The sequence below is a fragment of the Vicugna pacos genome, chromosome 3 (assembly GCF_048564905.1).
Source record: "Vicugna pacos chromosome 3, VicPac4, whole genome shotgun sequence".
Lineage (NCBI taxonomy): Eukaryota > Metazoa > Chordata > Mammalia > Artiodactyla > Camelidae > Vicugna > Vicugna pacos.
In genome coordinates this window covers 95,671,282-95,699,176 of record NC_132989.1, presented here as the reverse complement: position 1 = coordinate 95,699,176, position 27,895 = coordinate 95,671,282, and the positions used below count along the sequence as shown (strand labels likewise).

The 27,895-nt window shown below is 36.5% G+C and overlaps 2 protein-coding genes across 7 annotated transcripts in view; both read right to left on the bottom strand.

Moving 5' to 3' along the window:
* NADK2 (NAD kinase 2, mitochondrial) overlaps positions 1-14,057 on the bottom strand; it is a 42,457-nt gene extending 28,400 nt beyond the window's left edge. Inside the window, exons 1-2 of one of the 2 annotated variants that reach the window (XM_072958770.1) lie at positions 13,487-14,057; positions 749-837 (exon numbers count right to left, since the gene is read on the bottom strand). In XM_072958770.1, coding sequence (XP_072814871.1) covers positions 749-837; positions 13,487-13,786 — 389 coding nt within the window. In that variant the 5' untranslated portion in view covers positions 13,787-14,057. Of the gene's footprint in view, positions 1-748; positions 838-12,951; positions 12,970-13,486 lie in introns of those variants that run through there. The other variant, XM_072958771.1, reaches the window with a different exon arrangement.
* A 6,417-nt stretch (positions 14,058-20,474) lies between these two features.
* RANBP3L (RAN binding protein 3 like) overlaps positions 20,475-27,895 on the bottom strand; it is a 47,721-nt gene continuing 40,300 nt past the window's right edge. For all 5 annotated transcript variants that reach the window (XM_072958773.1, XM_072958774.1, XM_072958776.1 and 2 more), the window contains 4 exons: positions 27,293-27,413; positions 25,547-25,689; positions 22,423-22,612; positions 20,475-20,666 (listed from right to left, as the gene is read on the bottom strand). In XM_072958773.1, the coding sequence (XP_072814874.1) occupies positions 20,623-20,666; positions 22,423-22,612; positions 25,547-25,689; positions 27,293-27,413 (498 nt within the window). In that variant the 3' untranslated portion in view covers positions 20,475-20,622. The remainder of the gene's footprint in view (positions 20,667-22,422; positions 22,613-25,546; positions 25,690-27,292; positions 27,414-27,895) is intronic.

The following is a 27,895-nucleotide window of genomic DNA, read 5'->3' as shown; positions in this document are numbered from 1 at the left end:
TTGAAAGGCAGATTATTATAATAAAGATTTAAAATAAACAAATTTATGTTTAGCTTTGTAAAGTCAGCTTCATTTTCATTTAACTACACAACCAATTAACTAAGCCAGGAAGTAGTAAATAAACTATCCCAAATCTCCATGTGCTTTTAAAACATCTTTTAAAGCCCCTGACAAACAGCAATATTGATTAATTAGAATTTCATTTTCTTTCCTCTTTCTAAAGCTAAAATTCATTAATACAAAATGGCCCAGAAGACTAACCCAACAAATACTGAGTGTCAGATACTGAAATTGTGACTAAAGTATGTTCTAATTTGCATGTCCTCATACCAATTCTCTTGCATACACATAAACTTATGCATCGACTCATTTAGTCCTGAATTAACTACGGTTTCTAAAATTACAATTTTTAGACATTCAAAAAATATTATAATGAATACCTATATAATTCTAAGAAATAAAACATTACTCATACAGTTGAAGCCTGCTGTGTACAAAATTAACTCTGTAGAAAAGGCACTTCTTAGGCAGACCAAATAATAATTGAAAATCTGTGAAATTTTCAGAATATAATAAAAATTTACTTATAAATATTATAATATCAGTTCCATGAGCCAGGACAATTTTTCAGAAAATAATTTTATAATGGCAAACTTTACTAAAAAATCTATGTATTAGCTGCTAGTAAAAATAGAAACTAAAAGTCCTAAATACAAAAGCCCACCCATGGCTGATCCCACAGACTTACCGTAAACTATCTAGAATATGTTCTACATTTTTGGTGTGAATATGATGTCGTTCAAGCAGTCCACTGTAGCTAGAGCCTTTCAATGCAAGCTGTTATCAAAATAAAACAAATTTTGTCTTATTATATTATATATATTACATATTATATTTCTTTTAAAAAAGAATTTTTTTGAAGGTATATATTAATGACCACCTGTGAAACCTACAATTGTAAACTTAACTAGAAAGTCTGGTTCTAGGAAGTCAATTTGGTTTTAATACCAAATACAGCATTAGGTTTCCTATAATGTATCAACAGGATCGCAAAAACTGTATGTTGTATAGCTTGAGTGTTTTATTTTTTAAGTGGATTTTTAACAAATTGTATATAGCTACTGAAGACCAAAGATGAACTAGTATTTCAGAAGGCAGTTAGATGACCTTTGTTCCACATGGATTTGCAGCTCTCTTGTGTTCAGATTTATGAACTCTATTTGGAATTTACACAATCCAAAAAAAGGATTTGTTAGCTCCCTGAGAATGGGTAACTTTTAGATATAAAGATATACAGCCTTCAAGAATTGTCTTTCCTAGTTATTTGGAGTGACATTTTATGTCATTTCTTATCATTAATATTTTTAAAGTGTATGTCTTCTGTGTAATCCATAAAGTTAAATGTTGAGAGAGAAGTTTCGAGACATCCATTTAATCATCAAGTAGAAAATATGTCCACTAGAGTGAATGCTAGCATCAAAAAACATGTTATTTTGGGGAGCACCAAAATTACAATTATTAGCAGAGAAACTATTGAGGAGAAAAACTGGAACACTGGCAGAAAAGATCTTCTACAACTAAAGATATGAGAGAACCACAAGATGGGTAAGAGGGGCAGAGACACAATAAAGTCAAGACCCATACCCCGAGTGGGCAACCCATAAACAGGGAAAATAATTACAACTGCAGAAATTCTTCCCAAGAAGCCAGGAGTCTGAGCCTCACACTAGGCTCCCCAGCCCACTGGCCCTGCACTGGGAAGATGAGTCCCCAGAACATTTGGCTTTGGATTCCCTTGATCCTAGCCCTGCCACCATGGGGACACCAACCCCAGGGGAAAACCAACCCCAGGACAACTACATCCCTACAGCTTGCTGTATCAGGACCAGCCCACTCACCAACAGGTCAACACCAGCTCTGGGACACCTTGGGCCCCTCAGCCAGCTGCCTCAGGATCTGATGCCACCAACAGTAGGCTGACACCAGCTTTGGGACACTCCTGGCCCCACAGACAGTCATGTCAAGAACCAGCCCTGCCCACGAGCAGGCGAATACTAGACCCAGGACCCCTGGCCCTACAACCACCCACTCCAGAACCCAGCTCTGCCCACTAGTGGGCCAGCACTAACCAAAGGAACCCCAGGGCTCTGCAGCCAGTAGCCTTGTGACCCAGCCCAACTCAACAGCAGTTGGCAGCCATCATACAAGGCAAGGCCTGACAACCAACCAGACATGGGGCCAGTCATGCCTACCAGATCATCACAACAGAAGGACCCATGCAGCCCACACAGGGGGCATCCCTGGAGCATACAGCTCTAATGACTAGACTGGGACACACAGGACAAATACACTAGAAGGGATCAACATTACATTAGATGATTCAGAGGAGTAGATGAGCAAGTTTTGCTTGTCTGTAAAACTTTTGATCTCTCCATCTAATCTGAATGAACTTAAGAGATTAGGAAATTTCATATGTATACAAGTTGCTAGATATAAACCTCAGAGTAGACAGAAACCAAAAATCAGTAACAGATTCACACACAGAAAAAGGAAAGGAATTCAAACACTAAAGACAGTCATCAAGTCACAAGGGAAAAGAACAAAAGAAAGGAATAAAAAAGGACTACAAAAACCACCCCAAAACAATTAACAAAATGGCAGTAAGCACATTCCTATAAATAATTACTTTAAGTGTAAATGGACTAAATGTTCCAATCAAAAGACAAAGAATGGATGGATACAAAACAAGACCCATATACATGCTGCCTCTATAGATACAATGGAATATTACTCATAAAAAATAATGAAATCTTGTTTAAAATCGTAACTTACTGAATTACAAAGTTAAACCAATTTTTCAATAGCATTTTAAATGATACATATTTCACTTTTTAAAAAAGGTTGTAACATGGAAGATACATATTTGAAAAAATTAAAATTACATATAATCTTATTTACTTCCAGATAATTAATGTTAATATTTTGATACCTACCTTCCAGTCTTGTTTATGAATAATGGGTTAAGACTTTTAAAATAGTGTTGTCCTCACTCTATAATCTACAGGGAAACGTATGCTCTTCAAACGAGGAGCTGAGGATACATTTGGCTATTTCAAAATTAATCCACAGATGTTAACTCACATATACAAGGTCAGACAGCCTGTACAAGTCAGACATATCCCTCATTATATTCAGAAGAGAAAACCAATGTCAAGAATATTTTTTAAAGGAAAGTAGCAACCAAGGTAATGATTAGATAATCATTCATTTACTTTAATCAACAAATCAGGTTTGAAAAACTATTCTGAGAGTGAAATTTCTGAATATGGATGACCATAGCATTAATACTCAGATTATTACTTCCATAACCCAGCCACAGATTAACTAAAACTGCACTAACCGCCTCTCAATGAATATGGATCACAATGATTTTCTTTTCTGCTCTTTCCCTAAGGATCTCTAGTTTCAAGGCTTTAAAACAGCTCTTGAATGCTAATGCTAATGACTCCCAATTGCTATCTCTAATCCTGTCCTAACTTTAGGGCTCCAAGTGAATGTACCCAACTGTGTATCTGGTATCTTTTTCTGGATATCTAACAGGCATCTCAAATTAATGTGCTCAATATCAAGCCCCTGATTTTTTGGCAGATTAGTGTCCATGGTATATTATTTTATTACAATAGTTACCTCTCATGAGCCCATTTCAAGAGTTAGCACTTCACATAGCTAGAAATTAAGCTCTAAAAAACTAAACTTACTCATAAAAATATCTGAGTGCCTACTACTGTGTTCATTTACACACTAGTTGAGCTCAGTCAAATGTATTAAATGCAACACTGAAAACTGCTAAGGACAGTGAGAACTAATTCAAATGCACAATGTTTACTAAAATAATTTCATCAGATTTACTGCTTCTAACCTGCAATAAATAAAACTTACAGGTAAATGTCCTTCGGACTTCAATTCCCTGTCCAGGCAATTGAATCTTATGCTACAATTTTTGGTTTGGACAATACAGAACATGTGCCCAGGAATAAAGGACATAAATCCTACATATGGGTACTGTTAATTCTAATTTGGTGGTTCAGGAGCTTTGGTTCCTGGCTCTCAAAAAACTCCAGAAAATTAAGATTACTCAGCAGTTGAATTTTAGGAAATTTTGGTTTGAGATGGCAAAGGACATTTGAATTTGTGGGGAAAATAATTTTGGAAAACTAACAGAAAACTAAGTTTTCCATGATTTTAATACATTTTGCCACCAAAACTAAAATTCCAAATCTAAAGACAAAGTTCATTGAACATGAGATACTTAATATTGGAGCAGCAATGTCATTTCATAAATTCTTGTTCCCATTCAAATAAATTCTTCTTGTGAATGAATTCTCTAATAACTCATGCTCAATACACTCATTTAGAGAATATAAGTTCTTATATTAATTATTTTTATAAATGATCTAGCTGTTTGGGCTAGTAAGCTGCATTAATATGAACTGGCTAACCAGGCAGATAAGAGATAAGGCATTTTTTAAAATCACTAATAAAAAGCATCATTTAGAAAGTCTTTTTTTTTTTTAGAAAGTCTTTTTTTTTTTAGAAAGTCTTAAATCATTTATTCAACTGGCTCTTCTATTTTTAAAAGTTTTAATATTCAAAAGCTAGCCCTCTGAAAATAATAAGACTTCAAATATTTAAAAACACACTTTAATCAGACAAAAACAAGAACACATGAATCCTCTGTAAAATGTCTTATAATTAAGAGGTTAGAGGAATTACTGAAATTTAGAATACATTCTCAACTCTGCAATACTATACCTTACATATTAGCAACAAAGTCTTAAATATTTTCTTTCTTTTTTCTCAAAAAACTTGTTAGTTTTTATCTGCATTAAAAAAATTTTTTAAGATTACCAAGATACCTGGAAAAAAAAGTGTGAATATAAAAGATCTACAAGTAGATATATTTCAGTATAAGCAACACAATTTCTCCTAAAAATTTCGAAAAGCCACCATCACTTCTCCCCATTTGCCTCTGAGGTTAAAACACAATACAACATGAAAGAGAAAAAAGATTCTGAAGACAGAAATTTACCACACCTTTTGGCCAAATGTGATAGTTACACTATTTTCTAAATGGCCCAAACGCTTCTATTAAAGTTTCACAGATATTTTTACATGACCAAAATTGAATCCATTACAAACAAAATTTCTTAAACTTGTTTTATGAGTCAGATGAGTGTTACTATTTTGTACTCCATGTAATTTCCATGAAATCTCAGTAAGGGAAGGAAATAGGTGTTTTTAAATTTAACACATAAGAAGTGCACATACTTATGAGGCAATGAGTTTGGTATGTAAACTCACTGAGCATAATTTAGGCACTCTTAGAAGAATACACTTAAATGGTATGCTAAGCACTACTCAAATTGCCTTAGAAGGATTAGTGCCACCTAACTGACAGCTAGAAAGTAAACTATTTACAGAGCATGATGAAGCTAGGTACAGGGAACCCTAAATATTTCTTGAGATATATTTGGTATTTACCTTGGATCATTTCAGTTCCATTTACCCTTTCTCTCAGGCTTTTACTTTCCCCACTGTTTCCTTCCTACCTCTGCATTCCTCTTACTTCTGTTTACCTATCCCCTTGTATGTTGGGATTGCTCAAGTTTCCATCTCTGGCTTTCTTATCTGCTCCCATTTCATTTTTGTTATCTCCCCTCTCTAGGGACTTGATCTACTAAGTATGCGCCAGAAACTATGGAATTATACTGTTAGCTCAAGCCTGCTTCTTGAGTTATAGGCTCAAATTTTCAAATGCCTACCCTTTATATCCACCAAGAGGCAGACGGGGTACCTCTTCCCAAAACCATCAAAATCTGATTACATATTCCTCCTTCTAATTTGCCCTTTGGAATCCCAAAGTACCTCCATTTACCCAGTCAACAGAATAAACCCCAGGTGTCACCTTTAATTTTCCCCTTAAAATCTCCACAGTCAGTGAGGAAGACCAATAATTATACCTGTAAACTGTTCCTCCAATCTGTCCTTCACAGTCATGCTGCCACTGCTTGAGTTCTGGACACCATCAGCTCCTACCTGGTCTCATGCAATAGCTTGCCTCTCAAATTTCTAAACCAGGTTCTTCTTTTTAAAAAGGTATTTCCCATTCCCCCCATCTAACCACCACCACCACCACAAGCCTGCTTTCATACTAGTCCCATAACGGTGAAGTCTCAGAAAAACTGACCCATCACTCCACTCCTGTGGGGAAAGAGAGTAAGGCTGAGCAAGGGTTGTGTTCTGCTGCTAAAAGACTGAGAACCACTATAAGATAAAACCATGGCATTTAACAACTTTATAAGGCCCAGCCTACCTGCTTAGCCTCAATAATACTCACTCTTGAGTAATGATTTTCAAATTGCCCTTAGAACAGTTACCACGTCAATCTAATGACCACAACCAGCACTATTACTAAAGAGAAAATACACTATACTACATGTAACAAGGGTAAATTGTTTCATGTTCTCTTCTATTTCAAACATGAGTTTGTCATGATGTAAACTTTTCCTGACTGGGAATTAGTCACCAATGTTTGAGTTCTGTTGGCAAAAAGATGAACTTTCCCAGTGTCTTGCTAGTACTGTTCCCTCTCCTTCACATAAAAATTCTTCCTTATTCTTCAATACTTAATTTAAACATCCTAAAATTAAAAGATACAATTTCACTCTCATTACATGGGCAAAAACATTACAGTCTATGGAGTGCTGATGAGAACGCAGGGATCAGGGAGTCATTCAATGCTTATGGAAACATTATTTGTACTTTAATTACAGCATTTTTTTAACTAGTGGAAAAATAGGAAAAAACCTAATTATCCAAACAATGCAATACTATACAGCTGTTAAAATGAATTCACATATATCAACATAGAAAACCAATAGTGAATTAAGAAAAGCAAATTTCTAAAAAATAAACACATTCTAAAGAATGATATTATTGGTGTAACTTTTTAAAGACACAAAATATTACACTCTTTATGGACATAGTCATATTAATAAATATATAATATATAATATATAATATATGGATGAGAAAGATACAAACTAGTGGTTACCTCTGAGAAGGAAGGGCGAGAAAAAGTTGGAAGGACAGGGCTTTAGTTCTAACTATAATATTTCCTTTAAAAATATCTGAAGACAACAAAATAATATGTTAAGTCTACATAGCTGGATACACAGGTATCTAGTTATGTTCTGAAACTTTTCTATGTGGTAGAAACGTTTCATAACCGAAAAAATCTAAACTTTAAAAAGATCACTAAAAAGTCTACTTAAAAATTGAAAAAGCATTCAGGGGTCTTCTTTTTGCCCCTTGATCTCTGCCCTTCCCCAAATCATTCTCCTTTCTGTATTCCCATGAACCACTTATAAATAGTTATGATTTAATGTATTTTCTCCACGCATTTGGAAACCCTGTCTGTTCACAATTCCCCAGAACTTAGCAGGATGCCCAGCACTCAGCAGGTGCTCAATGAATGAACTGGTGAATAAATATTTAAAATTGACACTTAAGACAAAGTAAGCCAATCAACAAACTTCCTGAAATGCTGGCAACAGTGACACTGAAAGCAAGCAAGCATTTCTAAAGCAGATCATAATTTTTATAACTCTTTTCTCCATTACAAAAATTGTTTTTAATGTAAAGTAAAAAATTCAAAAGTTACAACCTCCTCTAAGGAATTGGTTTTTAAAAAATACTGAGCAGAGTCAAATTCAACAAATCTTCAGTTACTTCAGTGATTTACCTTAGTAAAGGAAACTATTTTGAAGCGATCAAATCAGTGCCATTTTTAGGTACATAATTTAATAAATCTAACAATGATATTCACAAAATCATTATTGTGGCTGTAAAATTAGAATTAGTTATGCTACTTAACACTATGTAAATTATAGATTATTTACTATGATCTTCCTAAAAATCATGAAAAAAAGTAGGTATTATTATACCTATTTCAAAGTCAAAGAGGCTGATAATGAGAGAGAGGTTTGGATATTTCCTCAAGTTTACAAAACCAACAGATTGATACCAGGATCACAACTCAGATCTCCTGCTCTTACTTCAGGACTTGCCCCACTATATCCTGCGAACATTCCAACATTAGCCATATATTTTACTACTGCTTGAGAACTATAAAAAGTCATTAGGCTCAATTATAATGATTAAGTTACAAAGGCCTTATCATGTTCCTTATCATGTCCTAATTCTACCAACTTTCAGTCAGAAGAGAGCCAAATGAAAAAAAAAAAAAAAGAGAGAGAGAGTGCGCGCCAAATTGCTGAACTTCCCTCGAATGCAAATGCTTTACAGAACAGAGGTTTGTCTAACTTGCACATTAGAATGCTGCACAATCCACACCTAGTGGTTTATTATAAAGATATTATATATATATAATATATGTATATAAAAAAATGAATTTTCCTAAGGCATGAAAAAACTGGCACACTTGCTGATATTTTGAAAGGCATATTTTTGTTACATATTATGAAGTAAAGTGGCAGTGTAATAATCAACTTATACTTTACTAACTGAGAAGATACTAACATGCACCAATAAGCACTTTTCTTTACTCAGAGTATAATTCATATAATTAAAAACATAGGAAAAGTGATCACAGTAAAAAAAATCATGTTATTTACAATTTCATGGCTGGTCACATGTTTGTAGTTTTTAAAACCTCTCCCAGGTAAGTTTGATACAAAGTGGAAGTTGACTATCAGGGCCCTGAAGCATATTGGTCAATGATTCTGTTAATGGTGGAATTTCAGCTACTGTGATATTCAATCCTTTTACGTCTTTATGAGTCTCCTATTTAACTGCAAATATTATGGGAGTATACCTTAACTCTCTATTTTCCGAGTTGTGTTCCACAGAATTTAAAACATTTTCTGCCAAAAAAAATTTTCATCAGTAAAACTAAAAATAATCTTTTGTTTAGGCTCATGTTTCTCTAACATATTTAATTCACAGAAGGAACAGAAATTGACTAGAGGATGGAGGTGCATTCAAAGCAAAAAGGGATGAGAAAGTAAAGACACTGAAGGGTGCAAATCAAACCACCCTGAAATGCCATTTTTCACCTACCAAGTTGGCAAAAGACCCCAAAATGTAATAAACTGTTTATGAAAAAACAAGCATCTTCATAGGTTGCTGGTGAAGGTATACAATGGCACAGCCTCTAAGGGAAGCAATCTGGCTATGCTTAATTGAAATTTCAAACGCACATGACTTGTGACTTAGCAGTTCCACTCTTAGGTATTTTAGAGCTTGATCCACATATCTATGAATTAACAAAAATGTTATTCATTACAGAATGTATTTTAATAAATTAAGGCATCTGTGCACAATGGAATATTGATTAAAAACTATTTAAAAAGAACAAGGTGCAGAATAGCTTAAATAATGTGTCATCATTGAGTAAAAGGGATGGGATAAAGAAAAAGAACATTTCACTGTGTTGATTTGTATACACTGATTATTTCTGGAAGGAAAACACAAGAAATTGATTAACATTGGTTACTTTCAGAGACAGAAACTGAGTGCACAGTGACAAGAATAAGAGAAGAACTTTTCATCATATACCCTTCTGTATCTTTTACATTTTGAACAATTTTAATGTGCTGATCCACAGATAAATTTAATTAAATAAGCAAAACATCTAGTGGAAACTAAAGCAATTTGAAATCAATGGAAAATGACGTTCAAGACAGGAACTGATCAGAAATGAAACTCAAGAGGTAGATAGAAGCCAATTCATGAAGAGCCTTGTTTAGCACACTGAAGATAATAAAAGTTCACCCACAATAGTGTTTCTCAAAGTGTGATCTGGGGACCACTTGGAAAACTGGAGAGCTTGTTAAAAACGCAAATCCCTGGACAAAGCATCAGCAACCTTAAAGGTATGGTACAGAGAGGCTGAGTTTGGGAGTGCCCACAAACTGAATCTGAATGTTGGAGCCAGGGTAGAGGGGGCTGAGGTTCAGGTACCTGCATTTTAACAAATTCCCTGGGTGACTCCACAGGTTACAGGGAGTTTTTGAGGAGTTCTAAGCAGAGGAGTTACGTGGCCAGATGTTCACTTTGGATAGACCCCTCTGGTTCCTGTGTCTGGAAGATTTGAAAGGAGTGAGTTTCTGTTAGAAGGCTCTGGCAACACTCCAGATCATGTTCTTTAATTTGATAAAAAGTCACAGTGCACATACTACACTCACTGCGTATGAAGTAAAAGTACTATCTGCCCCAGAACTGCAACCTAAGCTATACCATTGTTTTCAGAAAACTAGGTAAGGGAAACAAAACCCAAGACACTGCATCTCCCAAATCTGCCAAGAAGGCAATAACTAGGAGTAATTTAAGCCAATAATTGAGAGACTACTAAATGGAATTATTCTATCCCATTAGGAAACTAGTTTTTTAAAAAATCTAAAAATGGAAACCATTAAAGGGGGTTGCTTCCGGGGCTGTGAGACTTGGAGTGGGAAGAGAGAGGGGTGAAAATTGCTCATTTCTAATTTGGCATATATTAAAAATTTTTGAAATAAAACCTTCTCTTTGACCAATAAGGCATGTTTAGAATGTCAAAACCCTTTCCAATCAGCTTTGATTAATCTCAAGGTCTAGTTTGTAGAGTGTCATCAACCGTGGTACAATAAGTTCCACATCCACTGACAACTACATCTCTTATGATACAAGTAAACTATACTAATAGTTTAATTAGCCTTTGTAAAGTCTTGAGCTGGTAGAGGTACAACCCTGGACTAGAAATCCTCTATTCACAAAAAAAGTCATTGATCCATTAGGGGAAGGGAAAAGCAGAAATTAAAATTAAAATGTAACCAATATGAAAGAGTAACTGAAAGTCAAACTTTGACCCAGTTTGTACATGCTTTATCAACTGAAAAGTATTTCCTCTAATTGTTTAAGTTTTTACAAAGATAGAGAACCAACCATAAGGCTTCAGGGCATGAAATTATACTGGCATTTCAACCCTCATCTTCCATTTGCATTTTAACAAGTAACGTAATAGATCTATTTTGCCATAAAACCACCACGACCACCACCACCACAACAAAAGAGAACCCTCTGATAACAAAACTTCAGGTTACCATGACACTATAGACATAGCAGCCATGATGCCAGAAGACTCAAGCAAGCACTTGGCTACTTTCTTTTATACCCAATTCACATGATTCATATACCTTAGTATCTTTTACTCCAGCAAAACAGCAAACAGTATCTATTAATCATCGTATCATTCCTATTAGAGTCCCATTTTAGAACAACTTCACACAGCCTAGTATTCTTTGGGCTGTTCCTGATCTCTGGTCTGGGCTCCACCTAACACTATTCCATTCTGAATACTGGTCTTAATATAAATGATAAAACTCAAATCAGTAGTAAATAAACCCAGTAGAATTTAATTGAAATGATAACAAAAACGACTATTTCAAAACTGTGTTCTATAGTCCAGAAGTTTTACTTCAAAAGTTTTCTTACTGCAAACAGCATACACAATAGGCAAATATTTACCTAGTACAGATTTCTCTTTAGATACTCAGAATGGCTGCTATCGGTAATTCGATTTTTAAAGAACTGATTCGCCTATCTTTAAAATGTTTTGATTAGTGGCAATCTAATCCAGAGGTCCAGGAATTAATCTAATTCAGATGCCACCATTTTTCTTGAGGCCTTGAAAAAGTTACTTAGAGTTTCAAAATACCAGAAAAGGCCTTGGAGACTGTCTAGCCCAACTCTAGTATTTCACATACTGAACTAGGTGAAAGCACTTTGAAAACTGACAATACTACAAAAAAGTATCATTTTCACCCAGGAGGTCCAAAGAAGTTAAAAGGAAGCAGAGGAAGTTAACCACAGAGAACCTTGGCCTGGCTCCAAGCTGCTGGTGCCCAATCCCACATTCTGAACATGCCAATCAAGTATACGATTTTAAATTGTTGCGGAAGGCTTCCCTAAGATTTCATGAGGAACATACTTATTATGGCTATCTGGCATTTGACAATTTCTAAAAGGCAGATCTTGCAAAATTAAGAGTACAAACAAAGGGGCTCACCTCCTTCCCAAAACAGAAACGTTTCTGACATTACTCCCTGCCTTGTCCTCAATTTTACTCCCTAACAAAAATTCAACTACGCCAACCTCCTGCTCAAACTGTTTGCTAACTTACTGTTTAAATGTCTTCTATAAACTGCTACCTTCAAACACTTGAGGAAGAGAAGAGAAATTCGCACCTAGCATTTCCATCAGATAAATACAGGGGCCCTCTTCAATTAGCTCATTAAACAATCAAGAAGTTTAATGCTGAAAATAGATTCAGTACTTAAAGATGACTTACAATTTCATTTTGATACTCCTACAAAATATTACCAAAAATTGCTGATGATTACTAACCAGGAGTTTACAATAGGCTGTCTATTCGTTTCCAGAATTCTACAGGATTATGGTTATAGGCCATTAATTCCAAAGCAGTGTCAACAATTAGTGATTTCCAATTGAGATTTTTCTGGACACGGTAGCATCATTACTCCCCCTTCCCCAAAGTGGGTGGGGACATGGGATCAGAAGCTTAAAAAAAAGAGTGAAGGCAGATAAAATAAGGGTTTTTTTTTCCTTAGGTGTATTTATATACTTTGCAAGATATTAATACCTATACCAAATATAGTCTATTGTGTTGGCACTGCTACATTATAGACGTAGGAGCTTTATTTCGCAATTACCAGGTTTACCCCCCTTCTGTTTGGACCCTTCTACTTAGTAACATATTTTCAAAGTCAAATTTTCTCCCTTGCTGTTCCCAGCACCAAAGGTACGTGAGCTTTTAAAACAAACTCCTAGAATCTTGTCAGACGACCACGTTCCAGCACGGAAAAGGCTCACCGAGCCCGGCTTTCCCGAGTGCCCCATCCTCGCAATCCTCCGAGTTAAAAGGGGGTGTGTCCGCGGTACCAAGGCCTTCTTTTCCGCTGCCCGCTGCCTGGTCCAGGGTCCCCTTCCCCCGGGGCGGCCTGAGGAGCGGTCTGCAGAGCGTCCGGACCTCAGACACCGGCCCACCCTTCTTGGGGTTGCTGCTGCTACTCCCAAAAGAGAAGTGGGGGTGGCGATGGCACAAATGAATCCCCAAACCTCTCCCATCGTGGGAGCCCCTCTTCCCCCATCCAAGGTTTCCTCGAGACATCCCCGCCTTGGGGGTCTCCGCACTAACAGCGACCCTCTCCCTCTACACACACACGGAGGAGGGCCTACAAGCGAAGCCAGGGGGAGTGGCGGGCTGCCAGCAGGGCAGGCAAAGCATCTAGGACTCTTTGGGAAGCATCGCCCGAGGGGGCGCGGCCGCCCCCGAAAGTCGCCGCCGAGCCGGGGAGCGAACCAGGGCCAGACAGAGACACAACGGGCGGGGGCCGCCGGGACCCACCAGCTGCTTCAGATCCTCCTCCGAGAGCTCCGCGTAGCGGTACCGCTGCTGCTCGAACTCGTACCGGGTTGTTTTGGCCACCACCACTACCCGGGACGGGCGGAAGCCGCCGTCCGGGCGGCTGCCACAGCCCGCCAGCTCGCGCGGCTGCCCCTGCCCCAGGTGCCGCCGCCCGCCGCCGTCACCGCCGAGCTGCGGCCGCGCGGCGGGGCCTCCCCCGCCCGGCCCCCTCAGCGCCGCTGCCCGGCCGCCCGCCACGCGACGACAGCTGCCCAGCAGGAAGCCTCGGTAACAAGTCATCGTCCGCCCAGCAGCGGCTGCAGGCCCCGGCTCCCGCCTCCGCTCTGCGCCGCCGCGGCCTCTGTGTTCGTGCTGGGCGGGCAGAGGTTAAGTGCACCGCGGAGCGTGGCCCGCGGCGCGAGGGGGACGTGCCCAGACGTTGATGGGGGCGGAGAAAGCCGGGCGACTCGGAGGCGGGAGAGCCCACTCAAGGGAAAGGTGGGCGGAGAAGAGCTAGCGACCTCCGGGTGGTGGGTTGTATTTGTTTGGGTAGCCTTTTCCATCCACGCCTGCGCAGTGGCCGCTTCCCTGCCCGGGGGCCGACCGCCAGCCCCACCCCTTTCCCCGTGTTCTCCGCCCCGCCCCTGGCCAACCTGTCAGCCAATCAGAGCCCGTCGCAGTTCCGGAGGCCGAAGGGCTGCGGGGATTGGCTGCGGCCGGGGGAAGACCTGGAATTCTATTTGGTGTTGGAGCTGCCCAAGGAGCCCCGTTGGAACCGGTCTGAGGCGGCGTGGGGGCTGCAAGTGCGATTTTGAGCACCTGGCGGGAAAGCATGGACGGCAGCAGCTCCTTGCGCGGGGTCAGTTGTTTTTCGCTATTGCGCATGAGACTAGACCCTTTCATTATTACACCGAAGACTATATACCCTTTGTTTACCCATTCAACCACCTGGTATTTAATGGCCGGTGTATCCAACGCTGGGCCAGGGGCTGAAGAGATGGACCCAGGACCAGATAGATGCACAATTTGCGGGGCCTAGCGCAAAATGAAAACGCAGAGTGCCTTTTCAGAAATTAATTATTGCAATTCAGATAGAGAGCAGTAAGCCGAGTACCAGGCTCATCAAAGCAGGGTGTTCCGTGGGACTGCGCAGGTGGCAGTCCCTGCTAACCACCAAAAAACTACTACCCCAGAGAAAGAAGGGTAGCCTTTGAGAAAGTTAGAGGATAATGGGTAGACGAGTCTAGCCAAGTGGAGTATTTCCATATATGGTTAAAAAAATAGATAGGAAAAGATTGAAGGGTTAGGAATGTTAATAATTTGGACCTTATCCTATAGGCAGTAGTTGGCCTTTTGAAGGCTTTTAACTGGAAAGAAAAGAGTCCTGAGAAGCGATGTTTGATGACCGTTGATCTGATTTTGGAATGTTGAAGCGCTTAGGAGGCAGGAGGAGGAAGGGTGACTCCAGCGGTTTTGAAATAGTTGTGCATGAGCCTAGGCTGGGGTAGTAGTGGAAATGAAAGAAAATGCTCTCGTTGTAAGAGGAGAATCAAATGGCAGTGCACATCCGAGTGTTTATTCCTCTTGCTCTTTAGATTTATTTGCTTTGGCATCCTCATTGCGTCTTTGTAGTCCTGACGCTATCAGTAACTAGCTTTTGGACTTTGGACAGATTGCTTCATCTTTCTGGGCCTCAGATTCCTCATCTATAAAGTGAGGGAACTGAACTAGTGATTCCACTATTCTGTCAAGCCCAAATTGATTCCAAATCTGTCACTTTTACTTTTCACCAAGCCACCAACCACCAGCATTCACTCATGAGTTCACTGAATATTTTGAGTCCCTACTGTGTCCCAGATAGTATATTAGACTGGAAAATACACTGTGGAGTCTGATAGATGTCTGCTTTTAGAAGGTCACTGATCCCTTCTGGCCAGGAACTTTGCCTCACAGCAGCTACTAATAGCAACTTGTAGTGGACCCTTAAGCACACCCCAACTTCTGTGAGATGTAAGTTACTCATTTATAACTTTCGTCATCCACAGGGTCTTTTCCGTTCTTACTATTTCAACACTCTATAATTTGTTAGATATTAGAAAGGAAGAAAAGGGAGCAGTCACAGATGACACTGAGGTTTGAAGTTTGGGTGACTAGGAGAGTGTCAGTTGATCGATTTGACAAAAAAAAAAAAAAGAATCTAGAAAACCTGTTTTGGATCAGCCTCTGAGTTTTGTCACACATATGCAAAATCTCAGACCCCTTTTCTTCCTATTTCACAGGAAAGAACTCAAATTTTTGGATCTCCCCCCATTTCTGCTACAAACTACATTGACATCTCATGTGGAATATGACTTTGTCCATTGTTATTTTGGGTCCTGTCTGTCTCCTTCCAAACTATTATTCCATCAAGTTTTCCCTTTTGATACACCTTTAATTCTCCCTCTCTGTTGGACTTTTCCTCTTCACTATTAAACATGCTGGTGTCTATGACATCTTTAATTCAAAAAAAAAAAAGCCTCAGCTTTTTATATATTGCTTGTCTTCTGTTTATAACTAGGATTCTTGACAGAGTAGTTATTCATCATCGTCACATCCCTGCTTCCCGTTCATTCATCAACCTGTTGTCATCTAGTTTCTCCCCACCACTTTACTAATTAGGGCTATTTCCATGATAACCAAAGAGCTGATTGTAAACTCAGAAGATATTTTTCAGCCCTTCAATGACTTGGTCTTTCTGCAGCATTTGAAATGGTTATCATTTCCTTTTGAAATTTTTTACTCTGGCTCACAACACACCAGTCCCTAATAGTGTCCCTCCCATTTCTCTGTACCTTTTCTGTTTCCTTCTTCCTAAGCTTATCTTCAGAATCTATCCTTCCCTTGCCTTGCTTTGCCTTCCCTTCTCTCTCTCTCCATTCCCCTGCCTGAGTTTATCTACTCTTGTGTAACGAAAGGAGCTTGAGTTGGGGATTTAAAAAGACCTTGTTTCAAATCCCAGCTTTACTATTTATTGCCTTTGTAAACCTTGGACTAGTACCTTAACTTTTCTGAGCCTACTTCTTCATTTACAAAATGTAATAGCTACCTTGTTAAGTTGTAACTGTATGTACAAATGCCTAGCTGCATGCCCACTACAAAGTATACACTTGGCAAATATTAACCCTTTCTCTTTCCCATGACTTCAGCTACTCCAACTATCTTTAGCCCAGATTGTCTCAGGTGTTTCACAGCCTTATTTCTAGCTTCCTGTTGGATAACATCCTTTGAGTCTTATATGTACAACACAAGTCTGTGGAGATCAAATTATGAGATTGCTTGCTATGGGCCAGACACCCTGCTAAGTGCTGGAGATAAAATGGATAAATAAAAGGTAGTCTCTCCTCTCAAAGAACATAAAGTCTGTGCAGTGGTGAAATTATATACAGGGTGTTACAGGAATTTGGAGGAACAGGTCTTAACTCAGCCTAAGAGGAGTTAGGGAAAACTTTCTGGAAGTGTCTTAAACTAAGCCTTAAAGATTGAATTAGGTATTTGCCAGAATCAGCAAGAATAAGAAAGGAATTCCACAGAGCAAACAGTATGAGCACAGATACGGAGCAACAAAATAGCAGTTCTGAATTCCTAGAACATTTAGAGGGAGGAAGGCAACAGTGGGAGATGAAGCTAGAGAAGTAGACTGGGGAAAGACATGGAAAGTGTCACAGCCATGCTTAGGAATTTGGCTTTTACCCTGCCTATCCTAGGAAGCCACTAAAGGGGAAAAACAATATAGTTAGCTTTGCAAAGATTGTGAAAAGAAATTTCTTAGAAGAAATGCAATCACTTTCAAATATCTGAAAGACTCAACCTTATGAGAAATCAGAAAAAGGTAATAGTGAAATAGTCTTTTATATACACAAAATTGGCAGAAACTTAAAAATGTCGATAATCCTCTAATTGTTTGAAAGCTGTTACATCATCAAGTCTTTGTTAGGCTAAACATTTGCCAGTTACTTCAGTAACTCCTCCAATGCCATGGTTTACAAATATCATCTTAGAAACTTCCAATGTGTTCATGTATTCAAATTTGTCTGTTCCAAGTCTTATGTCAAAAATTACCCAGAACTGTGGGTATAGTGTGCCATTGCAAAACAAACAAACCAAAGTGCTGGCATTCACAGATTTAATATCAGTTTCAACTACCCTCAGACAACTAACATAATCTGTAATATTATTGAGTTTCAAACTTGAACTGTATCTATGACAAGGCTGGTGTGCTTTTCTAGTGTATAAGCATACCCAACCACCTGGGTACCACGTCTCAAGCAAGCTTAAAATGTTCTCAACATTTTATGGGAAAAAATTATATCTCAGTGTGATATTCACAACTTGAAGATTTACAAGGTTAAGATTTATCCTTCCCAATGCCTAGAATGCCCTCTAGTTTACTTCATTTACTTTCTGACTCTGTGAAAGATAAACATCCCCAACCCTGGCTTTTTTTTAAAATGACATCCACATAATCTAAGGCCTGTATAGGATATTAGTCCCTGACAACTAAGGGTTCCTTGCTTTGGCAGTAATGGGTGTAAAATAATATTTTAAGAGAGAACATTTTGTTAGTTTGTAATTAAGCTGAGTAACTGGATATAAAAGTCCTGTTAATAGAAAAGAATGTTTAGATTATCCTAAAATGTAACAGGATATCATGTTAAATACAGAGTTAGTATATTGGGGGAATATTTATCTAAGTAAATTTTAATAAAAGCAGCTCCTATGGAAGAAGATGTATGCTTTGAAATCACCTACCTAATAACCTATGAAAATGAATATCATTGTATGATGGATCTCTTTACATTAAGGGGGGGGGGAAGGATATTAAAAAACCAAAAACGAGAAGGCTAGATGAAGATATAGAATAAGAAGAAACTAAGATGTTTATATTTCTATTAGCCCCCCAAAATATTACTAAATATTTGCATAAAGATTATAAGAAGGAATAGTAGAGTGGGCAGGAAATGGATTGAAAGTCCTAAGCTAAATATGTTTTTGCTGTTAGTAGCCATGTCATAATCCCCAAATTTTCACTCTTTCTCTCTCTGCCTTCCTGATATTCTAACACTATTTTTGGTTCTATTGCCCTGGCAATTCTACATAGATCAGAAATTCAGGTAGTCATAATTTTTTTTTGTCTTGTATATGCAGAGGAGTACAAAGAAAATCACAGATGAAAAGAATAAATTCAAGTTATATTAAAATGTTTGAGGCATTGAGAAAATTCATCTCTGCCATAAAAAGAGGCCAGGAATAAACATGTCAAGAAAATAAAGAAAATCTCTGTTTTTCTGCTTGAATTTAACAATTTAGCATAACCCCAGTGTTCCCATATCAGCTACAAGCTTGTAAGAGAACCAATTCTTTAATACCTTCTCCAAGTGTCTCCCTGTTTATACTATACTTCTAATGAAAATTTTTCCGAGTTTGTTCTGCATCAGCCACTCGCTTAGAATTAAAAAGAAAAAAACTTAAAACTTCTGTTTTTCCATCCTTTGTAGTCTTCCTTTCATGTTAGAGCTTTTCTTTACTGTTTTTTTTTCTCTTGATCTTTTCTCTCTTCCTCTCTCACATTAACTTTTCTTCTCCACCTCCTGAGTCATTGCTTAATTTTTAGAAGTAAAGGATTTTATTTACTATATCTATTCTATAGTCACTGGAAGAATGAATGGAAGTTAGCTACTCTTAGTAGTGAAATTTTACCAAGTTTTAGTTACTGAATTATAGGGAAAGAGCAAAACTTTGAACAATTATAACATACTAGCTAAATTATAGTCTAAAAGAGTAATTCAACTTTCATATGCTAAACTTTTTTTAACATTCTTTATTGATTTATAACCATTTTACAATGTTGTGTCAAATTCCAGTGTAGAGCACAATTTTTCAGTTATACGTGAACATATATATATATTCATTGTCACCATATGCTAAACTTTTAAGCATTAGCTCACATTTGACAATAAATACATATATGTAATTTCTTTTACTACTATAAATGGTACTATAATAATGTAACCTTTTTTAAGTATAGTCACATGTATACTTCCAAATGAATATTGTTCTTCAAAGTAGAAATTAAGCTATACTAGTATTCCAAATATATTGTTGTTGTCCAAAACATTTTCAGAAATCGTCTTGTAATTGTGGATGTTATTCCCTTATTATGGACTGAATGTGTGCGTTCTCACAAAATTCACATGTTGAAGCCTACCCCACGATGTGATGATATTTGGAGATGGGGCTTTGAGAGGTACTTAGGGTTAGATGAGGTTGTGAGAGTAGGGCCCTGGCCTAATAGGATTAATGCCCTTATAAGAAGAGACACCAGAGAACTTGCCACATTTACTAGAATATTTAATTACATAAATTACAAAATTAATTTAATTACATAAATAAAGCGAAGAACAAGTTACCATATTTCATTTTTTGCATACTTACTGTTTTGATACATAGGTTTTGTTCATTCCTTCAACAACTTTTGGGTGCTGACTGTGAGTCAAGCACATACAAGGTGCAATAGATACAAGTGCACCTTTAAAGGAATTCATACCATGAATATATAATCTTACAGAATTAGGAACTCCAAAGGCTAAATGAAAATATGCATTTCCCAGAAGAAAAAGATGATTTAATGAAATGTTATCATGCAGTTATAATGTTTTTCAAAGAAATGACTCTGGAAATTTTGTAAAAGAATTGTTTTATGGCTAGACAATATATGACTGAAAAACATAAATATTTTAGTTATTTATCAAATCCAGCAATTTGTAATTTCAACTATAGTATTCATCAATGTGATGAACAGTTCAAATTAATTCCAAATCCTATTCTAAATTAACTTCTTCAAAAATGATAAATTTTAAACTTCTAAAGGCCATGTATTTCTTAAATTCTGTCATTTTCTCCACAATAATCAAAATATAAAACCTTAGAATGATAAGACTACATAAGAGAAACCCTTTAATTGCAACAAATTATATTTCTTGAACTTTTCTATAAAAACTACTCAAGGAATGAATAGGATCTTCTCATTTAGTTAGGATGGCTTAGTTTTTTCAGTTCTTTCTTTTCGTAGATGTTGTCATATTTATAGTAGGTAGCGCTCATGAACAGGCAACTGACTGTCTGTGGGTCCACCTGGAAGAATCTGTGATGTAAATTTAAAATAATTTATTATACAATATTATATTCAGTTTAATTTTTTCAAAATTACTATAACTACAATAATTTATTAATGGTAAAATGCATGGTTAAAGATGTATATTGTAACATCAGAAGCATAAAATGGGGTAAAATGTTAAAATATAACATATTTTTTTCAGAGTTGGTTAGTTTAATATATAATTCAATTGAACATGAATACTCTCAAATATGCCTACTGGTGAGGAGATAAAATACATAGAATCTACATTTTTAAAAGTAACATTTGGAAATATTACTAGTTTTAAATGTGACAGATAATTAAAACTTTCCTTGATCCATGGGCAACAAGTTTGAAAAATCAGACATTTGATTGCTTCCCTAACATTTAACATTTGTATGCAACCCCTCCTGGAGGAGGTGCTCAGTGGAAAGGGGAAGAGGTAGCAGGGAAAGGGGGTTCATATGATTGACATTTACTTTGTCTCTTTTCCATTGTTTCCCATTTTATACGAAGATAGCTGCATATCACCTCTTTCTTAAAGTGGAATATGGTATAATATGCATTGTGTTCATAACCATGTGTCATTTGTTGATGAAATAATTTTGCCATTTACTCCTTATTGCAAGTTAACATTTTAATGGATACCAACTCATTTTCTAAACACCCCATTTTATTGTTGACAATATAAACTTTATAATAGTATAAAAGAATTTTTTTTATTCATTTCATACATTTCAAAAAATACTAAGCCATTTGTTTAAGAACAACAAGAAAGACTGTATTCACTTAGTTCTCTGTCTCACTGAGTCTAGCAATTTATGGTCCCACTGTGCAAGTTTTGTGCATTTTTCCTCTTGGTTACGTTTTTAGTATTAGGCCAAGGAAGCTGTTTCATCAAGTTCGGCACATGTTCTTTGGTAGATTCTTAAATTATGTATGATTAAAATAGCTGTAAGATTTAAAATGGTTAAAAATTGGGAAAATGCCTGCCAACTATTTTTGTAAGTCCATTGTCAGTCCTCGGTAGAGCAGAATTCAGGGCTAAATAAAACTATTAAGACTGAAAATACTTGGATGACTTTATTGGAATAGCTACATCTATATAACAAACTGGGCTGATTATTTCCTTGACAATGTTTTTCTCCAAAAATAATGAAGAATTTTAGTTTTAAATTCACTCATCAGGACAAGCACTAAAACCTAAAATCCATTAAATGATGGTTCCCTTGCAGCCTTGCTCAATTCATGAATCCTGATGTAATGAAACAAATAGCACTTTCGCCCTAGGCAAAGAAGGTCTTTGAAAATAAAGCAGTCAAATTCCAAAAAAGGGAATAAACAGGATTTTTCAATATTTCAAGCCAGATTTGCCTGCTGGTTCTATTATGAGTATCTATCATTTCTCCTACTATGGCCAATAATAGGAGAATGGGGAGAAGTGAAGAGAAATATGAATGAATGGTTAATTTCAGTGTAGCAATTAATACTTTACATTGTAAATATGGTCGTTTATGAAATGAATATGCAAATGATGTGCAGATACAGCAATGAGGCTGACTTTCGGTAACATTCTAATGAAGGCCACATGAAGAAGACAGTGATTTTCAAACCCACCTCTCAAATCCAAATATCGAGGGCTCTAACCCCAGCCCAATTTGAAAAGATAAGTTTCACTTTTTAAATGTCTATTTCATATGGTAGGGTTGTGAATAAGATTTCTTTCTTAAACCTCTGAACTGACAAAAGAAAAGTTCTTTACCTGATCTAGTTTTTGTGACTTGGATGAAATCATCCTCATCCTCATCACAGCTATCACAGTTAAATTGCTGGAGGACTGTTTCTGGCTGGCTTTCAGCTTGATTTACATCTTGCTGCTTGTCGAAGCTTCGAAGTGCAACAAGACGATGATGTATTGCTGCATATAGACATCCTGTATCTTTGACACTGGCCTACAAGTTGTTAAGAAAATTAGTAACTTAATAACAGCCACATTTTATAGATTTGTAATCTTTTACTATTAATAAGGAAGGGATTATGTGGCGTAAATCTGGAACGTAAATAACCCTAAAAATTAAAAGGGCAAAGAGCCAGTTTATCTTGAACCAAATTGAATCCTAAAGCAGGTAATTTTATGAGGTCCCAATGTATGCATTTTAAACGAAGAAAATGAAATTTTGTGATTTAAAATTTCTATATGAATTTAAATTTGTTAAGACCATCCTTCCTTCACTGTTTTACACTGTAGAAAATTATAGGGTTAGAGGGGGAAAAGCTTTCATTTCCTTTACATCACTTGCTTAGACATCCCTGGCAAGCTACATGGCTCTGTAGAAAAGCAGAGTTCGTTCAAATAGTCTGTGATATTGTACCATAAGCATATCAGAAGTCCTTGCTCTCAGTATTTTTCTATTTTCAGAGTTGCTATCAGTATAAAAACTGATGGTAACAATAACATTAGTATAACATTTGCTGTTGTTATGTTCTTTAATTTATTCAATTCTTATAATAAAACCAAAGTTACTTATTTCATCTGTGTTAGTAAAAGCACATAGTACAGGTACTTGTTTCCTCTTCCCTTTACAGATGAGAAAATTATGGTTCCGAAAGTCACGACCTGTCTGAGTGTACACAGCTGGTTGGCGAATTGGCTGGGACTTGGTTTTTGTCATCAAAGTCAGTGCTCTTTAAGGTAACATATCAGTGGTTTACATTTTTGTATCTTTTCACAGTTTCAAAGGAAATCTGGGGAAAATTTTTTCTCTTCGCTAATCCTTCAGAGAGCTATTGAATCTTTCAAAGCCAAGAACTGAGAATTGAACCAACTACAATGCCAACATTTTGGGAGAGGGTCTTAAAATATGTTTTTTTGTTTGCATGTTCTTAAGTTGCCTTAATTATTTTTAGGGAAAAAAACTATATATTAAATATTTTTGTTTTTCATATTATATTAGATATTACATAATAGGTGTTGAATAAATATTTGTTGACTTTTGACCAATTTAACTTTTTACATCATGTGTAAAGGTGTAATTTTTCTTCAGTAAGTTATTTAATAACAAATATTGAAAGAGTATTGTAATTGAAATACAGATACTGTTCTGCTACTTTGACTTTTTTACATTAAATTTTAAATATGCCTTTCACTAGTATGTATTTCCTTTTGCCAAATGCACTCAGATGTTTTCATTCAAGAAATTCAGAACAAGAAGTTAAAAATAAAAGCAGTGATATATTTTTTGAACAATAAATTTGCAGTATTTAAAAAAAAATTCCAAGAAGTACCATAAGAAAATGCTGGTGAAAATGAAAATTGGTCAGTTTTTCTGGAGAGAAATTTGTCAAAACAAGTCAAAACCTTTTCCCAAGAGAATTAACATGTATGTACATAGAGAATTTCTTGCAACTTCCTTGTAGAATTTGTAATAATAAACACAGTAAACGACCTAAGTATTTAGCAAAATGGGATTGGTGGAATAAATTATGGTACATAATAGAATTATTTTCACCTATGAAATAATTCTTGAAGAATGAACTACTATTTAATAAAGGAAAACACTCATTTTCATTGATAAGTGAAAAGGTTAAAGTATATTTCACAATCAAATACTAGCTATCTAATCTTAACCACTTTATAAAGTGTATTATTATTGTCTTCCTTTGGCAGATGAGTAAAATCAGGTTGAAGAAGGCTAAATAATTTGCCTGATGGTCATACAGTATGTACAGTATGGTACATATGTATACACGTACCCACACATCCATATATATATACTAAAATATAGTTAAGACCAAAATGTTACTAGTGACCATCTCTGGGAGTGGAATTTTGGGTGATTTTTATTGTATTTCATTTGCTAATCTCTAAAAATTATCTGACAATTTAAAAAGTCCATGTGGGCCAATATCAAGCAGCAGAATCTAATGGTAGTTAAATCTAATCTAATCTAATCATAGTCTCACTGTCAGTCTCAGGCAGGCTCCTTTACCCACTCAAAGCCGGGGGGCTCTGGCCTAGCAGAGAATCCAGTATTACCTCCCGAAATGGTAAACAGAGTTTGGGTGTCTTACTCTAACATCTTAATACTCAGCATCACTTAAACCTAACAGTGCACTTACTAGTAGTTAATAAAACCATTGGTTTTTCATCAGTGGGCACTTGCCAACTTTTTTTTTTTTTTCATTGCTATTTGGAAGCCAATTTACTTGCATTGTCATCTTCTGCCTGAGTCACTTGGATACTCAGTCTTCTCCAGTCTTCTGGGTCTCAGACTAAGGGGGAAATCCAGCCTTTTATTCTGGCCTGATTCCTGCCAGCTCTATCTCTTTTGCCTGGATCTTGTATTTGAGGTCAAGCGTTCCTGCTGCCAGGAACAGCTACAGCTATGTTCCCATTCTGTTACCTTGGAGACTGATTCATGTCCAGAATTGGAAATTGCTGTTGGACTGGTTGTTTCAACTTGCTAGCCCTGTGTTTTTCTATTTCTCACTGGGTCCTTTCCAGTAATCTTGAAGCCTCCATTTCAGCATGCAGTATAAGCATCAGACTGTGGATTCCCCTGGCCTCCTAGGAGCCAATCCTGACAATAGCCTCTTTGGTAACTTAATAAGATTGTTGACATAATTTTAATAGTGAGGTGTGGAGGTTTGATGGCATATGCCAGTACAAATGTCCAGGGATGGTGTCAACTGACTACTCTAAATTGGTGTTAATCTCAAAATTTCATAAAAAATTTAGGTGTTATGTTAGACTGCAAACAACCATAATAAATGGTTGATTTTTTGCCAATGGTACAGGTTATTATAATAAAATGAAAAAAATTAGTAATTTCAGAGATCTATAAATATAGTAGGGTGATATTCTACCATTGAAATTTGTCACTTACCTGAATTAAAAACACTTTGATGTTATAATCTTCTAAATCAGTAGCTGTTATTCGTAAATTTTTGTGGTTTGCTCTTTGAATCTCCATTTGAGCCCAGAGTTTGCTATTGAGAATCAGCCTGAGGCTGCCTTGGTTGCGCATAACTGAAATAAGAAGGTGAATTTATCAGATTTCAGAACAATTGATTCCTTAGTCTTCCAGAAGACTTTGCCATTTTTTGAAAGTAAATAAATCTTGTAGTTGGTTTTCAGACTCTGTTTTCACTATTAAATTGCAATTTGACTAGATTATAACTTGGCTTTCAAATTGGGCTTTATTATGTTGGAAGACTTTTTTTAGCTTAAATACTGGAATTACATTTTTTTAAACTATAATATTAAAAATGGTTATAATTTTAGTACTCTTTTAAGGACCTGGTGGTCTGAAGAATATTTATCCAAGAGTTGTTTACAATGGAGAAAACTGAAACAAAAACTTTAAGCATTTAAAAAATGGAATTAGTTAAATAAATGATGATACAGCTATTGAAGATATTATGAACCCATTTAGGATACTGAAGAAAGATAATTAATGATATAGAAAGGTGACCATGGTATACTATGTAAAAGAAAAAAAGCAATATAAACACCATGAATCACAAATGATTCAATATATTTTATACATTTATGGTATATAAAGTCCAGAAAAATATATTTTATTCATAGAGGCTAGCTACTACAGGAAGATAAGCCTATGAATAATTTAATTTTTTTCTTTTTGTTTATCCGTGTTCTCTGTCTTCTGTAATGAATATGTATTACCTACAAAATTAAAAGAAACGTTTTGTTGGGTTTTTGGCAGGTAGTGGAAGGAGTAAAATGTAGAAAACATTGTAGAAGACAAGTAGTACCTGCTTTGGTTGGATTATTTGGAAACCTGTTTGCCTGTTACAGAACTGAAGGACACTGTTCCTACTCTCTAGTCTGAATTCTATTCCTTACTCTTTTGATCTTGTTACCTGAAACTTTACACATATCCATTTACCAGCTTCTACCTGTGGTCTCCTCCACAATCTTTGCCCACCAAATATTGACCAGTAAACCCAGCCTGCCAATAGCTCTGCCTGTGCTTTCTTTCAGTCTGGGCCTCTGAGCAATGCCCAGTGTGTCTTTTGGATGCCAAAATCCTCCTCAGTCTCTCCGTTTGACCACATTCTGATCAACACTCACTCTGCCTGCAGGATTCAGTAACCACACACCTTTATTTACTTGGAAACTGACCCTTCATTCCAACCCACACACCATGTTTAGAATGCTAGGAATAAATTATAGGGCAAATATTCTCTTTTAGAAAAACTATTGCATTTAAGAAAAATGTCATCCTATTCCTTTAAATAATAATGAGATTACTATTTAGGTGTGTGCTGGGCTCTGTCATAAGTGATTTACATGCATTATCTCACTGAATTCTCACAAAACTAAGTCATGGGCTACTGTTATCTTCATTTTAAACTGATGCAACTAAGGCAGAGGGAGGTTAAGTAACTTGTCCAAGGTTATCAGTTAGTGATGGAGCCAGAACTGGAACCTGTGTAGTCTGACCTCAGAGCCGACTTTAAACAGGAAGCTCCAATAGTACATTGGAAGCAATATTGTTTTCAGCAGTCTAATTTACTGACATACAACAGATCTCCAGAACACGATGTGTTCCTATATTGGAAAAATTTCCCTAAGAAATAGTGACTTGCTTTACGAAATAATTCCTTACTTAGTCTTGACTGGAATGTTCCACAATCACTGCTTGTTGCGTCATTCAGTCTCAAAGCTCCTCTGCCCCTTTCAATCCAGGACTGTGCTGTTTTGTTGAATATAAAAAGCTTGCAGTTGATCTAAAGGACAATTTTTTTAAATGTCAAAATATAGAAATTTTTCAAAATGATTTCTTTCCTCAGTTATAACACTTTTATTTGTCTGATATTTTATCAGAATAACCTTTGTTAATGATTTCTAAACCAGCTTTACAAATTTATCTAACTTCTAAAACCGGACAATTTTTGAATGGTCAAACGTTAAAAAACAAAAAGATGCAAAGTGAAAAATACCCCACCAACTCTAGTTCCCAGTCTTCCAGTTTTCACCCCCTGCAACGAGTAATCACTGTTGCTAATGTTTTGCTTATTTTTCTAGAGATATTTGTATGTCTATACATGCAAATATATGTATTTTCTCCCATTTTTTTCTATAAATGGTAGAATGCCATACATACTTTCTGCATCTTGATTTTTCGCTTAACAATATGTATCTATATATAGCAGCTTTTGAAATAAACAATGTTATTTGAGCGATGTAATTTATCTGAAAGTAAAGGAAT